Below are 15327 nucleotides of genomic sequence, written 5' to 3'. Positions count from 1 at the left end.
GGAGCAGTGTGGCACCAATCTGAAAGCTTCTAGTTCACACAGTGAAAAGTCAAAAAAAAAAACAAAAAAAAAGCCATTTCCCACGGCCCTGGGCTTTCCACAAAGAGACAAATTCAGGGATGAGGGCCCAGACTGCCTCCATCATCGTTTCATTCTATGTACCTCAATGCTGAGAGGAGCGGCGGGAGAGATATCAAGTGCTTGCAAGGTCCCTAGGTCTGTGCTGGCATTAAGGCCTTCCCCTGCGGCTTGGGATTCCTTGACAGAAAACACTGTTGCAGCGAGGGCTCAGTGGGGAGGCCGCTGGAATGGGGGCACTTTCCTGTTGCAGAATAAAGTTCCCTCAGCCCTGGGCTTGGTTGTTCCTGTCGACAGAATGCTAGCCACAGAAACCCTGTCCGGCTTAGCAATTTTCTCTGAGCTCCCTTCGGAGGACCCCAGTACTCCTTTTCCACCTCTACCGAGAGAGGATGAGAGTAGGACCCAAGACTCTCACGAATTTGCTGAGCACCCGATACTTGCAGAATTTAGATCACAGAGGGTGGGGAAGCTGGGTAACCAGACAGATACACAGAGAGAGAGAGGAGTAGGTAACTATAGGTATTTGATAACTGTATTTCCACTCGTTTATTTAGCAAGTACTCATTGTGTATCGGTCTCGTGCCAGGCGCTGAAGATACGACGCTGAACGAGAGAGACAGCTTAGACTCCTTTCTGTGACGTATGGCGTGTACCCCTCCAAAATGTCCCGTTGGTGACAAATTCTTTACCGCGGGTGCCTCATAGTTTTACACTCTTTCATCGCCTCTGGGGTCAAGAGCCGTACGGTGATTTTCTTCAGACTGGAGACCCTGGACAGGATTCCCTTGTCCTGTGGAGCTTCTGGTGTCTGAGGAGGCTTGACCGCCTGCTGAAGCTTCTCCTGCATACGCTGCAGGTATACGGCTGCTCACCCGTGTGGGTTCTCTGGTGTTTAATAAGGTGAGAGTTCTGAATGAATCTCTTCCCACATTCATAACATTTAAAGGGCTTCTCCCCTGTGTGAATTCTTAGGTGTGTGTGTAGATTTGTATTGTGACTGAAGCTTTTGCCACACCATGAGCATCTGTAGGGTTTTATTCCTTGGTGTGCCATTAAGTGCTTATTAAGATCTGAACTCCATCTAAACCTCTTATCACACTGTTGACATCTGTAGGGTTTCTCTTCAGTGTGAATTCTCTGGTGCTTAATAAGGTCAGAGCTAACCCTGAAGCTTTTCTCACATTCCTGGCACTTAAAAGGTTTCTCTCCTGCATGGCCTTTCCCGTGAAGATCCATTTGTTTTGGAAGCTCTTGTTTACAAGTTGAAAGTTTCTTTCTTTTCCTCCCTAGGAAAGCTCGATGCCGTTTCCGCAGCCTACGTGTAGCACCGTGATTTTCTTTGCCTGTTGTTTTCTGGGCAACTTTCATTCTGGCCTTTCTTAACACTTTGCGTCCTGACGCTTGTATTTCTAATGCAGAAACAGATATAGGTTGGTCATTTCCAGTGTCATTTTTGAGCTTTAACCCTGTTGGAATAAACAGAAGAGTCAGCCGTCTGTGTCCCAGAACAAGAAAACTATAGGAATGGAGAGAAAAATCTATGATGACTGCTTTTTCAAAAACACGGGAACAAGTGCTTCCCGGTCCGATACGGACAAATGGCATAGACGCATTTCCTCCGGATCCTCCTGGCTAGGCACAATAACGAACCAGTTAAAGAACGCAAGCCACAACCAACAGAGAGTTCTAAAAGATGCTAAAAAGAAAGCAAAATGGTTTGGGCTCCCAGGACTAGCAGAGTAACACAGTAGAGCGTCTTACGTCCCCACACCCACCAGAAGATGGCAACCCTGATCTAGTGCTTTCCCACCATCAACCTAGCAACAAGAAGGCTGCCTGGATAGGCTTATCCCTGCACCAGTCTGAATGGGAAGCCTGCCAACATCAGAACCCCAGCTAGGAGACTCCAAAGTGGGCAGGCAGAACTAGCAAGAGGCACCTAGCCACAGTGGCCTGGCCCAGAAAGCCTCTTCATCCCTGAGGGTCTGAGATTCCCCTTTTCCCACAGAGAGGCACTCTATCCTCCGAAATACCTTCCTCCCCGTCAAGCAACACCAGCAGGCACACATGGGAGCCCTGGCAGGAACACGAAAACCAAGGAAACCACAGTAACACCGTGAAGCCTCTGAAAATTAAACTGTCACTGGAAGCATAACCCACAAAAGCAGCAAAGAACCTATGTGCTAAACTAAAATAGGGGGACTGCTCATTAAATTAAAATACTGAAATGTGACCCAGACTCTCCTAACGTAATAGATAAAATGATCAGGATACAATCAAAAATCACCCGTTGGAGCAAGAACAACAACAACAAAAAAATCACAACTTCTCACAACAGTGACAAGAGGCAATCTGACAAAAATGGAATCAGACCAGAAATCAAAAACAGAAAGAGGAAAATCTAAAAATATGTGGAAATGAAATCATACACGTCTGAAAGTTCTGTGGTTCAAAGAGAAAGTCTCCAAGAAAATGTAAAAAGACACAGTCGAATGAAAATGAAATTATAATATATTAAAATACGTGGCACTCAGAGGAAAAGGCATAGCCCCAAGCACTTCCAACACTAAAGGAGAAAGGTCTCCAATCAATACTCTGGGTTTCCACCTCAACAGACTAGAGAAAAAAACTAAAGTAAACCCAAAGCAAGTTGAAAAGGAAATAATAAAGATCGGAGCAAAAGTCACCACCAAAGGGCTTGTTCTTCAAAGCAGTTGGTAAAATTGAGAAACCTCTATCACAACTGACAAAAATAAAAGGAGAGAAAACCCAAATCACCAATGTCAGGAAGGAAATCGGGTCCATCACTACACATTCTGCAGCAACTAAAACGATGGTAAGAGAATACCATAAACAGCCTTATGTTCGCGTCTTTTAAAAGTTGGGGAAAAAATGAAGCAGTTCCTCAAAACCACAAACTAGACCAACCAACACGAAATAGATCATCCGAACAGCACCATCACCATTACACAAAGTGAATTCATAGTTGAACTAGGTCTCCTCCAAATCCAGGCCCATATGGTGTTACTGGAGGGTTCTACCAAATATTTATAGAATTAACACCAATGTCATACAATTTCTTCCAGAAAAGAGGAGGAAATACTACCCAACTCTTTTTATAAGGCCAGTATTACCCTGACAGCAAAATCATAGCAAGTCAGTACTAAAAAAGAAACTACAGACTAACATCCCCCGTGAACTTAAATGCAAAAATCCTGAACAAAATATTGGCAAACTGAATACAAAAATATGTAAGCATTATATACCATGATCAAGAAGGATTTATTGCAAGTAGGCAAAACTGGCTCAACATGTGAAATCAATCAACATAACATACCATATCAACAAGCTTTTAAAGATCATACTCCTATCGATGGACACAGAAAAGTATTTGACAAATCCCCCCATCCATTCATGATAAAAACACTAAGTTAGGAATTGTATTGACTTGATAAAACAGTATGAACAACAAAAAAAAACCATACTAACATTAACAGGTGATGGTGAAAGACTTAATGTTTCCAAAAGACTGGGAACAAGGCAAGGGTGTCTACTCTTCCCACTTTTATTCAACACAGCAGGAAGTTGGAGCTATTCCAACTAAGGCAAGAAAAAGAAATCAAAAGGCACTGCGGATCATGTGATGACCTAGGTATAAGAATCTCAAGGGATCCACAAAATAACTCTTAGAAATAATAACTGAGTGAGCAGGGTCACAGAAGACAAGATCAAAATACACAATCAGTGGCATCCCTGTATGAAGAGAGTGCAAGAAACCAAAATTAAAAACAATACCATTTCCAAATACTCCAATAAAAATGAAATGCTTTGGCACGTACTTCACACAACATTCAGAGGATCTGTGCACTGAAAATTACAGAAAGTTGATGAAAGAAATCAAAGACCTAAATAAAGAGAGACTATGTTCACTGATCAAAAAAAATATCAACATAGTAAAGATACCAATCCTCCTCAAACTAATACGTAGGTTTAATGTAATTTCTAGCAAAATCCCAACAAAGTTTCTTGTAGACATTGATAAGCTTACTCTGAAATTTACGTGGAAAGGCATAGGCCCTAAAAGGGCTAAAATAAAATTTTATTTTACAAACAAGAATAAAGGGGGAAGAATCCGTCTACTTGACAGATATTAAGTCTTCTGTATTATATAGCTACAGTTACCAAGACAGTACACTATTGGCAGAGGAACAGACAAAGAGCTCAACGGAACAGAATAGATACATACAACTATACCCAACTGATCTTTGAGAAAAGTGCAAAGACAATTCAGTGGAGGATCTAGGGTTAGTCAGAGTTCTAGCTTTGACACCAAAAATACAACGTATAAAAGGAAAAAATGAGAAATTGGTCCTCATGGGGCAGCTGGCTGGCACAGTTGGTGGAGCATGTGACTGTTGATCTCAAGGCCATGAGGATGAGCCCCATGTTGAGTGTAGGGATTACTTAAATAAATAAAAAGTCGGGGCGCCTGGGTGGCTCAGTCGGTTAAGCGTCCGACTTCAGCTCAGGTCACGATCTCGCGGTCCGTGAGTTCGAGCCCCGCGTCAGGCTCTGGGCTGATGGCTCAGAGCCTGGAGCCTGCTTCCGATTCTGTGTCTCCGTCTCTTTCTGCCCCTCCCCCGTTCATGCTCTGTCTCTCTCTGTCTCAAAAATAAATAAAACGTTAAAAAAAAAATTAAAAAAAAAAAAGTCTTTAAAAAGTTGGTCCTCATTGGGGCACCTGGGTGGCTCAGTCGGTTAAGCGTCCGACTTCGGTTCAGGTCATGATCTCATGGTCCGTGGGTTTGAGCCCCAGGTCCAGCTCTGTGCGGACAGCTCTGAGCCTGGAGCCTGCTTCGGATCCTGTGTCTCCCTCTCTCTCTGCCCCTCCCCAACTCGCACCGTGTCTGTCTGTCTCTCTCTCTCAAAAATAAATAAACATTAAGTACCATTTTTTTAAATAAAAAATTGGTCCTCATCAAAATGAAAAACTTTTACTCTATAGAAGCCCCTAGGAAGAAGATTGAAAAGACATTATACAGACTGGGAGAAACTATTTACAATCTGCATATTCAACAAAGCGCCAGAATCTATAATATATAAAACACTCTCGGGGCGCCTAGGTAGCTCAGTCAGTTGGGCATGACTCATTTCGGCTCAGGTCTTGGTCCCAGGGTTTGTGGGGTCAAGTCCCTAGTCAGTGGTGTTGGGCTCTGTACTGACAGTGCAGAGCCTGCTTGGGATTCTCTCTCTGCCCCTCCCCACTCACGCAGACCTGCACACACTGTCTCTCAAAATAAATAAACATTTAAAAAAAACACTGTTTACAGGGGCGCATGGGGGGCTCAGTTGGTTAACTGTCCAACTTGGGTTCAGGTCATGATCTCACAGTTCACGAGTTTGAGCCCCACATCGGGCTCTCTGCTATCAGCACAGAGCCCACTTCTCTCTCTGCCCCTCCCCTGCTCACATGCATATTCTCTCTCTCTCTCTCTCTCTCTCTCTCAAAAATAAACAAACATTAAAAAAAGACTTTGTTCATAAAAATATATACGTATATATATATAAAACTCTCAAAACTCAACAATTAAAAAAGAATCCAATTAAAATACGGGTAAAAGACATTTCACCGAAGAGAATACACAGATGGCAAAAAAGCACATGAGAAGCTATAAAACATCGCTGGCCACTAGGGAAATGCAAACCCCAAACCACAATGAGAGAACACTACATACCTATCAGAATGGCAAAAATAAAATGGAGACAAACCAAACACTGGCAAGGATAAGGAGAAACTAGATCACTCATTCACTGCTGGTGGGGAATGCGAAATGCTACAGCCACCACGGGGAAACAGTCAGGCACATTCTTGTGAAATTAAATATGTAATTGCCATATGAACCAGCAATTGCACTGTTAAGACATTTACTCCAGAGACATGCAAACTTATCTCTGTAAAACATCCTGTACATAAATGCTCATGACAGCTTCATTCACAATAGGCAAAAACTGAAGACTGCAAAGATATCTTTTCAATGATGAATGGTTAAACAAACCGCGCTCTCTCAGTATCATGGTGTGCTACTCAGTAGTGTTAAAAAACAAAACAAAACAACTATGATACACACAACAATTTAGATCAATTTCCGGGGAATTATTCTGAATGAAAAAAGCTAATGCCGAAGAGTCACACACTTTATGATTCTATTCATATGACATTTTGAAATGGCAAAATTTTGGAAATGTGGAACGCATCAGCAGTTGGCATGGGTCAGTGATGGGGTGAGATGTAGGAGGCAAGTGTGTGCGGTCCTAAAAGGGCAACAAGAAGGTCCTTGTGGTGGGGCGCCTGGGTGGCTCAGTCGGTTAAGCGTCCAACTCTTGATCTAGGCTCAGGTCATGGGCTCAAGGTTCTTGGGGTATGAGCCCCAGCCTCTGTCAGTGCAGAGCCTGCTTGGGATTCTCTCTCTCCCTCTCTCTCTGCCCCTCCCCCTGGCTTGTGCATACGTGCTTGCGTGCTCTCTCTCTCTCTCAAAATAAACTTTTTTTAAAAAAAAGAAAGGCCTTTGTGGTAATGTAACTGTCCAGTATCTTGGCTGCAGCGGTGAATATGCAAACTTACCCTTGTAATAAAACTTTCAGAACTAAATACACACACAAATCAACACAAACTGAAAATATGAAGGTCAGAAGACTGTATCAATATCCTAGTTGTAATATCATATGATACTGTTGCAAGAGTTATCATTGAGGGAAACTGGGTAAAGTGTCTTTACACAGGTTCTCTTTGTATTACACTTTAAATCTGCATGTGAATCTACCATTATCTTGGTAAGAAGTTCTGTTAAAAATACACAGGAGTAGAATCTTGGGATATTAATCTCCTGTAAAGGTTCTTATCAAAGAACATTACTCCCCTTCCCATGTATATACTTACCTGCAGGAGACCCTCCAAGATTGTCCTTGAACTCTTGGGGACCCTGGGTCTGCGATTTTCCCCACTGTTCTAAACAGATTACTTCAAGTTTAGGGGGTTAACAATAATGTTCTGAGAAGAAAACCTTGAGGTCATGGACTGCTAGCATAATGCCAGATTACTTTCAGGGAGAGTGAATGACTCTTTCATACTTTCATTTACTCCAGGTGTTTAAATGGGCAGAATCTTAGACTCAGTACCTTCTTTCTAGTCTCCTATGGTCGTGAGTAGACACACAAGGAGGAAGCTGAGAAGGAAGCACCAGGCGCGCACGTGAAGCAGTATGGGGAAGGGAAGTCCTATGCTGCTGAAGCAGACACGGTCAGGGATGATGGCAGCTTAGACCAGGATGGTGACAGCAGAAGACGGGGAGACGTGACTGTAGTCAGGATCTATTTGGAATGATCCGGATATGTCTTTCCTTTCCCCCACACCATCCAGTTGAGACCCAAGCAGCTACTGGAACACTGGACTCTCCCACAGGAGATGATTTTCCACAAAGTGCGGCCAGATCACTCAACTTCCACACAAAGGAAAGGAAGAATCTTTACCTAGAGAGAGGACGGTCTCGTAGTTTTCCTGCATGACATCATTGTAAAGGATCTTCTGAGCAGGGCCCAGTAATTTCCACTCTTCCTCAGAAAAAGACACGGCCACATCTTCAAATGTCAACAAGCTCTAAAGAAAAGAATGGGTTTGGGTTCAGTACTTGCCACTATAGAAGCCGCCCTTTCGCTCATTTCTGAATTACACAGCAGGCCAGTCACCAAAGAAGAGTATTAAGATTTAGAGGGGGAAAAGGTGAGATGGCAGGAAAGGAAAAAGCCAGAGATCGGGAAGCAGCGTGGGAAGGGCCCGGTGGCCACCGTGCCCAGCCTAGTTACCTAGAGGTGAACATCCGGGGCTAACACGCCTCCGAGCACCCGCCGAGCACTGTGGGTCATGGGCAGCAGAGAAAAGCACAGACAAGGCCATGTTCAGGCTGCCTGAGAAAGCTGGAAAGTACAGCTCACCTGGAACTCAGGCAAGATGAGCTCAGACGCCATCTTCCAGTTTGGGGGGCTTTTCTGCTCAGAAAAGGCTAGAATCTGTTGAGCAGGCAGCGCTGTGGATGGAAAAGAGCCAGAGAAAATTTCTCTCTTTTAGGTTCACAAATACCCTGAGTTGATTTCTACACCACAGAACATCAGGAGTCCTTCAGTAAAGATGGCTCACCTTCACAAGTGTGTGTGTGGTGCCAGAGTGGCCTTCTCCTTGTCAATAAGAACCAAATATCCACCGCTCCAAAGAACCGGTTCCCCGGTTGACTGTTCCCCCAGATTTCATGAGAGAACTTGACAAAAGGAAAGCCATTATGTTTTTTTTCCCTCTCACCAAATACATCGTTTACTGGGGTGGGCAAGAATTCGAGGTGGTTGAAAACGAAAGGCTTGGGTCCTCTAGTGCAGGTGGTGTGTCTCATACTGTGTTTCTTCCCGGTGCGCCATTCTCCACCTCCCCCTCCCCCCCGTTCTGTCATGACAATCCATTTCTGACCCCAGTTTCTTCCCTGACATAAGAAGTGTGAGATGATCCCTCCGTCCCTGTTCCGTCTTCTCTCCTCTCAAATTTCTAAGGAGCAAGGTCCACGCCATCAATACCGGGGTTCTATGGTTTGGACATTTCTGTACGCCAGGCTGACCCTCACCGCCGCCCACCGTTAGCCTACTGTACTCCCAACTTGAGAGACGTCGGAACAGCCGGCCCGGCTGGGTGCCTGGCAAATTCCCATGACTTTCCAGCTGAACCGGTTACTGTCACAGCTCCCAGGAGAAGAGAATTATGATGAAGCTCCTCACCTCTTTCATATACAGGCTGGGTTTCTTTGTGAGTATTCCAGCCCAGCTGTTCCTGTAGTACCCGGTATGTATTCCAACATTCTTTCTGGAACACACCCATTGGTTGGGGCTCTGCGGGCTTCCACTTAAAGCCTGGGGCCACTGCTGTTCCTCCCAAGGGCACGGCCTCCTTTTCCCAATCATGGGCTGTGACCTAGAAATAATCCCCATCCTCGTTAGCACAGAACTTACTTTTGGTTTCGGGGTGGTGGCGGAGGGATGAACAAGAGAGCCCCAGATTCAGGAAAGGGCGTGGCACTCAAGGAAGTAAGAAAAAAACCTAAAGCGATATTGCGTCACCATTGCCTCACAGAGAACCATATACATCGTTGGGGGAAATTAGTGTAAGATGAAATGAGCTGTGACTGCTGCCAGCCTCCAGCCACACAGGCCACAGCTCAGGCCACGAGCAGGGTGGGGGCAGGCTGCCTTCACGAGCTTGCTTTCTGGACGTGGATCCTCATCCAAGGGCATTTCTATCTTCTCTGAGTTTTTCTCTAAATAATAATGAGTTGGATTAAAAAAAAAAAAAAAAAGATTCTCAGATTTCTTCCAATCCTCTCATGGCCAGGGAAGGATGTCATGGAGAAAGGGGATGCGGGAGAGGAAAAACCGGGGGAAAATTTGGACTCTAACCTCCCTCCGTAGGATCCAGTTGTAGAGAGACACCGAAAATAGACCCTGCCCTGTGTTCCTCAAGGCGGGCTCCCCATGGAAAGGAAGGGTGCTGCCTTCTCCCGAGGGCATATCCTGGTTCCCCACTCCCCAGCAAGGCCAAGGGCAGACCACCAAGGGAGAGTGACGGAAGGTTTTCTTCTGGCCCAGAGATACGTGTGCCCACCAGACGGGGCACTACCCTTCAGCATCCTGATTCTGTCCACTCCCCTGTTGGCATTTTCCCTTTTTTTTTTTTTTTTTTAGTCATTTTTCTTCTTTCTGGATCCTTGTTTCACTTTTTCCTTTCCATTTCTCCTCTTCCTTCAGTCCTCCCAAAGCTGATTAATACTTCTATTAACCACCCTCTCTCTCCTTTGCTCTCTAAGCGCTGTGCATTTTTCCCCCGGATTTTTCCTCCTTTGCCTACTCGGTCTTGGGTCTTTATTTCTCTGCCTCCACGAACTCAAGTCCTCTCTCCTTGGCCATGCCAGACTAGGCCCACCAACTCTAGTTCACCCCGGCCCGAAAAAGGGCAAAAGGCATTTCTTTTTTCTAAGGCCCAGAAAGATGGCCAGAACTCTGAAACCTGCCGTCTGCAACTGCTGCCCGCCTGTGACTCCAGACCCTGCCTAGCTGTCCTAAAGGAACAGAAGAGTGGCTTAATCCACCCCATTCCCCCGCCCCAGATATATCCACCTTTACTCTATTTTATTGTACATGTAAGGAATCCTCTCACCTCATCACTTATTCCACCAGGTTCCCTCTGAAAGCGCTCTACCAGGGCCACAGCCTCCTTGATGCTCTGTGGATGATACTTCTGCACCCAGCTCTGGGTGCTCCTGGGCAGAATGGTCAGGAACTGCTCTAACACCAGCAGTTCCAAGATCTGCTCCTTCGAGTGGATCTCTGGCCTCAGCCACTGGTGGCATAATTCCTGAAGCTGGCTGACAGCTTCGTGCGGCCCAGGCGCTTCATGGTAATAGAAGCTCCGGAAGTGCTGGTGAGCGCTCTCAGGACCCAGACTGTCCATTCGTGGGCTGGATTTCTTCCTCTCACCGGAGCGCTCTTTCACGGACTCCTTAGCCTCCCATAAAGCCTCCCTGTGGGGGTACAAGCATGCCTTCACCTCTAGATGTCTCATCATCATCTGCTCTAGGAACAGTTTTACTCCTATGTGTGACATCCTCCTGGGGCCTTGGACAACTGAGGCCTTGTCGGGTTTGGTATAAAACCAATGAGCGGATCTTCTCAAGGGCACTGAAGGAGGGGAGAAAAGAAGTACATGTCAAGAAGAAAGCCACATGGCACACATTTACTTGCCATTTACGGTTATAAGAGAAGAATGAACAGAAAAGAACCTGTCCAATCTCCCTTTTAAAATCAACCGCCACGTATTAGGACACTCGTGATCACAGATTACTTCAGGATGCACATTTCTCTCTTTTTTTCTCTTACTCAGCTTTGACACAAAGCAAGGCTCAGAAAAAGCAAATGTCAATTGATAACTTTCCTTTTTTAAAAACAAATTTTTTAATGTTTATTTTTGAGAGAGAGAGACAGAGCGCGAGAGGGGAGGGGCAGAGACAGGGAGACACAGAATGGGAAGCAGGCTCCAGGCTCAGCTGTCAGCACAGAGCTGGACACGGGGCTCGAACCCACAAACCGCGAGATCACGACCTGAGCTGAAGTCAGACGCTCAACCGACTGAGCCACCCGAGCGCCCCAATAACTTTCCTTTTTTTTGTTAAAGGTCGAGGAAAGGCTGGTGGGTGAAAATATTGGCACCCACTCGCTAAAAGGAGCTTTGAGAGTAGCCAACAGTTAATCTGTGTGCTTCCTGTCCTATCTTCACAAACAGGGCATGTCCGAGTTTCTCTAAACGTTAACAAATCATCCCAGTCTTTTGTCTTTAGTTAGGTGGAAACAACTTCTTTGCCCCTTCATCCTCTTAGAAGACTGAAACCTTTACTTCGTGGAACATTTGATATTCTCCTTCCCGTTGCATTAATACTGGCAGGAGAACTGAGACAACCCGATCAGAAAGAAGTAAAGCATTTAGGCGAAAAAAATAACCTTACTCCCCTCAGCAAATACCCCCAACTGAGCAGCCAGATGTCAACATTTTGGGGGGTACTTTTTGGGAAGACTTAAGGGCACGGTGCAATTCTGGACCTGTGTATTCGTTTTTTGCTTACTTTACTGGAAAGCCAAGACGGCCCTGTTTACTAAATACAATGCCGGCTTATAAACATAGAAAAAGAAAGGGTGATGATTAAGGCTCTTCTGAGACAGGAAGGGTCCTAGTAAAGGTAGCCCTTCTCTTGACTTCACATTTCCTCAGGGTCAGGGTCGTATAGATCTTTAAGTAGGGCTAAGGGTGGCCTTGAGAGACCGATTTTCCCCGAGGTATGCCAGCAGAAACAACAACAAAGTTCTTTTGAGGATGCCACGGGCATTCAAGCAAAAACTTGGTTTCCTGCTGCCTATCCAGGCTCAGAGGGTACCGGGGGAGGGGGGGGGGCGCCTCCTCTATTTCTAGGTTACTAGAAGCTAACGTCTTTGAGGCTGGGATGCCCCTTCCTCCGGCGACCCAACCACCAGCCGGCGGAAACGCGGAAGTCTCGCGGAGCGCAGCGGAGACACCGCTGCACCACCCCCACCACGAGTCCGAGACGCCCTCGGGCCCGACCGCAAACGCGCCCCGGAGCGCTCCGCGGGTGGCCGACCCCCAAAGGTGCCCGGGGAGCATCCCTGGGTTGCACGCGCACCTGGGGGACAAAGAGGTTGCTTGCGGAGGCGGGACGCGGCGGCCGGAGCCGGAGGACCGGCCGGGCCGAGCCGCCGCGGGGCTGGGACCAAGCGGCGCGCGCCGCGGGAGGCTGCCGGCCCCGCCCCTGCTCGTCGCCGGGGGGCGGGGGGGAGGGGGCTGCCACTGGCACGTGCCGCCCCGCAGCGCCGGGAGCGCGCCGGACCGAATCCCAGGGGCGACGCGGCTTCTCCATTACCTCCGCCCAGCTCTGGCTTCCGCGGACGCCACTTCCCTCTTCCTCGGCTCGGCTGCAAGGTCGACAGGCCTCCCCGCCGCCCTAGGGGAGGAGGCGCCCGCTTCCCGCTCCTCTCCGGGCCTGGAGAGTGGAGCTCCGAGCTCCGGAGCGCGGGGCCCTGGGAGGACCGGTCCCCCACTTGATCCCTCTAGCTCCCTGACCCCGTACCCCGACTCGCCATTTTGGGCTCTGTGGACCGGGCCCAACCGGAAAAGAAAGGATGCGCTTCCGGTGGCTTTGTGACAGCCACGCCCAGCCATCCCCCTCTCTCTACCTGGCGCCGCCGGGCGGGAACCGAGCCGCTGGTCCTTCCCACCCGAGGGGGGAGCCGGCCTTCTGCTCCGGCTCATCCCCGGGCGCGAACACGCCCTCTCCCAGCCGGCTGGAGGCCTAGGGGAGCCCCGTACGCTGTTCGTCGCCTGGGAGCCGTGTAGCCTACTGACTCCAGGTGCCGCGATCTTGTGGCCCTGATCGCCAAGTGCAGATCGTGCCTGGTCTCGTTCTGGCGGCCGGCAGCCCTTTCTACTAGAAACTCCCCAGTGAGGGCCACCGCCCCGAAAGTCGTCCCTAGATCTGTCCCGAGCCTCCTGAGATGTAGGACGTGACGTCCTCAGGGTCACATAGATTGCCAGCGGCAGATTTTAGACAAGAATTTAGGTCTTGCTGCTTCATCGCATGCTTTTTCTTTTTCTTTTTTTTTTTTTTAATTTTTTAATGTTTTTATTTATTTTTGAGAGACAGAGACAGAATGTGAGCAAGGGAGGGGCAGAGAGAGAGAGAGAGAAAGACACAGAATCTGAAGAGGCTCCAGGGTCTGAGCTGTCAGCACAGAGCCCGACGCGGGGCTTTAACTCATAAGCTCATAAGCGGTGAGATCATGACCTGAGCCGAAGTCTGACGCTTAACCCACTGAGCCACCCAGGCGCCCCACCGCATGCTTTTTCTACGGCATTATGCTTCTCTGTAGGACAGGACCCTCGTTTCATTTGTATATCTCCTGTAATGTTCAGCATAGTCCTCTGGATAAGTCATCTTTCTAAGAATCTGTGTATCTTGGGTTGTCAGTATCCACATTATCAGTGTTTACCTAGCGTTGAGCCGTTTGGACGAAAACTGTCACTGTGAATCAATAGAGGGGAAACTGTAGCTCAGTAGGGCAGTGAGGATGAAACTGACATCTTTTGAAAGTCACTGCCAGTAACTACTCCGGCAGGCAAAAAAGAGAGTGCCTAGGAGAAAAATAACACCTATGCAAAAGCAGATGAGACTCAAGCCAAGGTCAATCCTCATTTGAAAAACAAAGCTGCCCCAAAAGCGTGCTAGAGGAGACAGTGCATTATCTGTGATACATAACCCTAGTAAATATGTTTGCCTCAGCAGAGAAACCATTTTAGAATGGTTCTTTCAAAGCTATGTTCCTGAAGTCGGGCATTTTCACCTAATGTTTTTTGACAATGAAGAAGTCAAGGCATTGTTACTTGTGAACAATTCCTGGGCTTACCCTTCAAATTGAATCACTCACTAACCTATGGGGGCAGTTAGATGAAAGACATTTTCTTTTTCTTTCTTTGTTTTTTTTTTAAATCGTAAGTTTTTTAAACCATATGGGGTTTATATATTAATCTGCACAAAATTATTCCTTGTAATTGTCTTCAATAGAAATTATCTGTAGATTAACAGCCATTTAGAATGACTATAGAAATAAGTATAACGCTCTCTTCAACCTACTATGGTTTGTATGCTTCAAAGAGAAGAATCTTATTTAAAAGGACTACGGGGCGCCCGGGTGGCTCAGTAAGGTAAGTGTCCGACCTCAGCTCAGGTCATGATCTCACGGTTCAGTCGTGGGTTTGAGCTGTCGTGGGTTGTGGCTCTGTGCTGACAGCTCGGAGCCTGGAGCCTGGAGCCTGGAGCCTGGAGCCGGGAGCCTGCTTCAGATTCTGTGTCTCCTTCTCTCTCTCCGCTCCTCCCCTGCTCGCACTCTGTGTCTGTCTCTCAAAATAAATAAACGTTAAAAAAATAAAAATAAAAATAAATAAAAGGACTATAGACTCCAGGAAGACAAGTTGTAATTTACTTAAAATACATTTCATTATATATTGTTAATATTATTAATAGGAAAACCATACACTGAGCCATGTTCTCTTTTATAAAACTGCAAAATTAAAGGTTTCTAATTAAACCCATGACACCTAGATGCCATTTATAGTTAAATTTTGGCCGATATGTTTGAAACACTAAAAGAGAAACTACGTAAAATCTGTAAGTCATTTTCCTTCCCTTAAACACTTCAACCTTGATTCACCCAAGGAATCAAGGTATGATCCTTAACTGGAAACAACTTGAAGAAAGTCATAATTTTGAATAAGATTGCAATGAGCAAGACAAGGAAAAGGAGTTTCCAGAATTAAAATCCACAACACAAAAATGTGATTTTTAACTGGGCCAAGAGTTGAGATGAAGTAAAACAAATAACTATAGCAGCTTCCTAGGAAATCTTTATAGAAAGGAAACTGAGTAGGGTCTGAAAGGCTTTGAAGAGGACAGTTGTAGATAAATTCTTGAGAAATGTGGAGAATTAGAAGCCAACTTGGAAAAAGATAGGATGTGGCTAAATGGGAATGAAGACTACAAAGGCAGTTGTCCAGTAAAGAGAGACTAATGAAAAACAGACTCCAGTATTTCGAGTATC

General features: G+C 46.5%; 1 protein-coding gene across 3 annotated transcripts; it reads right to left on the bottom strand.

Annotated features, from left to right (window-relative positions):
* Positions 1-603: 603 nt before the first annotated feature.
* On the bottom strand, positions 604-12837 carry ZNF75D (zinc finger protein 75D). 3 transcript variants are annotated; one of them, XM_047844622.1, is made up of 6 exons: positions 12597-12837; positions 10328-10848; positions 8896-9088; positions 8071-8162; positions 7609-7735; positions 604-1547 (listed from the first exon to the last, which is right to left on the bottom strand). In XM_047844622.1, the coding sequence occupies exons 2-6, from the start codon at positions 10772-10774 to the stop codon at positions 838-840; spliced, it is 1569 nt and encodes a 522-aa protein (XP_047700578.1). In that variant the 5' UTR covers positions 10775-10848; positions 12597-12837; the 3' UTR covers positions 604-837. The 3 variants fall into 3 exon arrangements, with proteins under 3 accessions (XP_047700578.1, XP_047700580.1, XP_047700579.1); XM_047844624.1 differs by having other exon boundaries at positions 604-1490; XM_047844623.1 differs by lacking the exon at positions 12597-12837 and adding an exon at positions 12360-12501.
* Positions 12838-15327: the final 2490 nt, after the last annotated feature.

This window comes from Prionailurus viverrinus, chromosome X (genome assembly GCF_022837055.1).
Source record: "Prionailurus viverrinus isolate Anna chromosome X, UM_Priviv_1.0, whole genome shotgun sequence".
NCBI classification, from domain to species: Eukaryota; Metazoa; Chordata; class Mammalia; order Carnivora; family Felidae; genus Prionailurus; species Prionailurus viverrinus.
The sequence above is the reverse complement of the archived record's forward strand: the minus strand, read 5'-3'. Positions and strand labels throughout refer to the sequence as shown.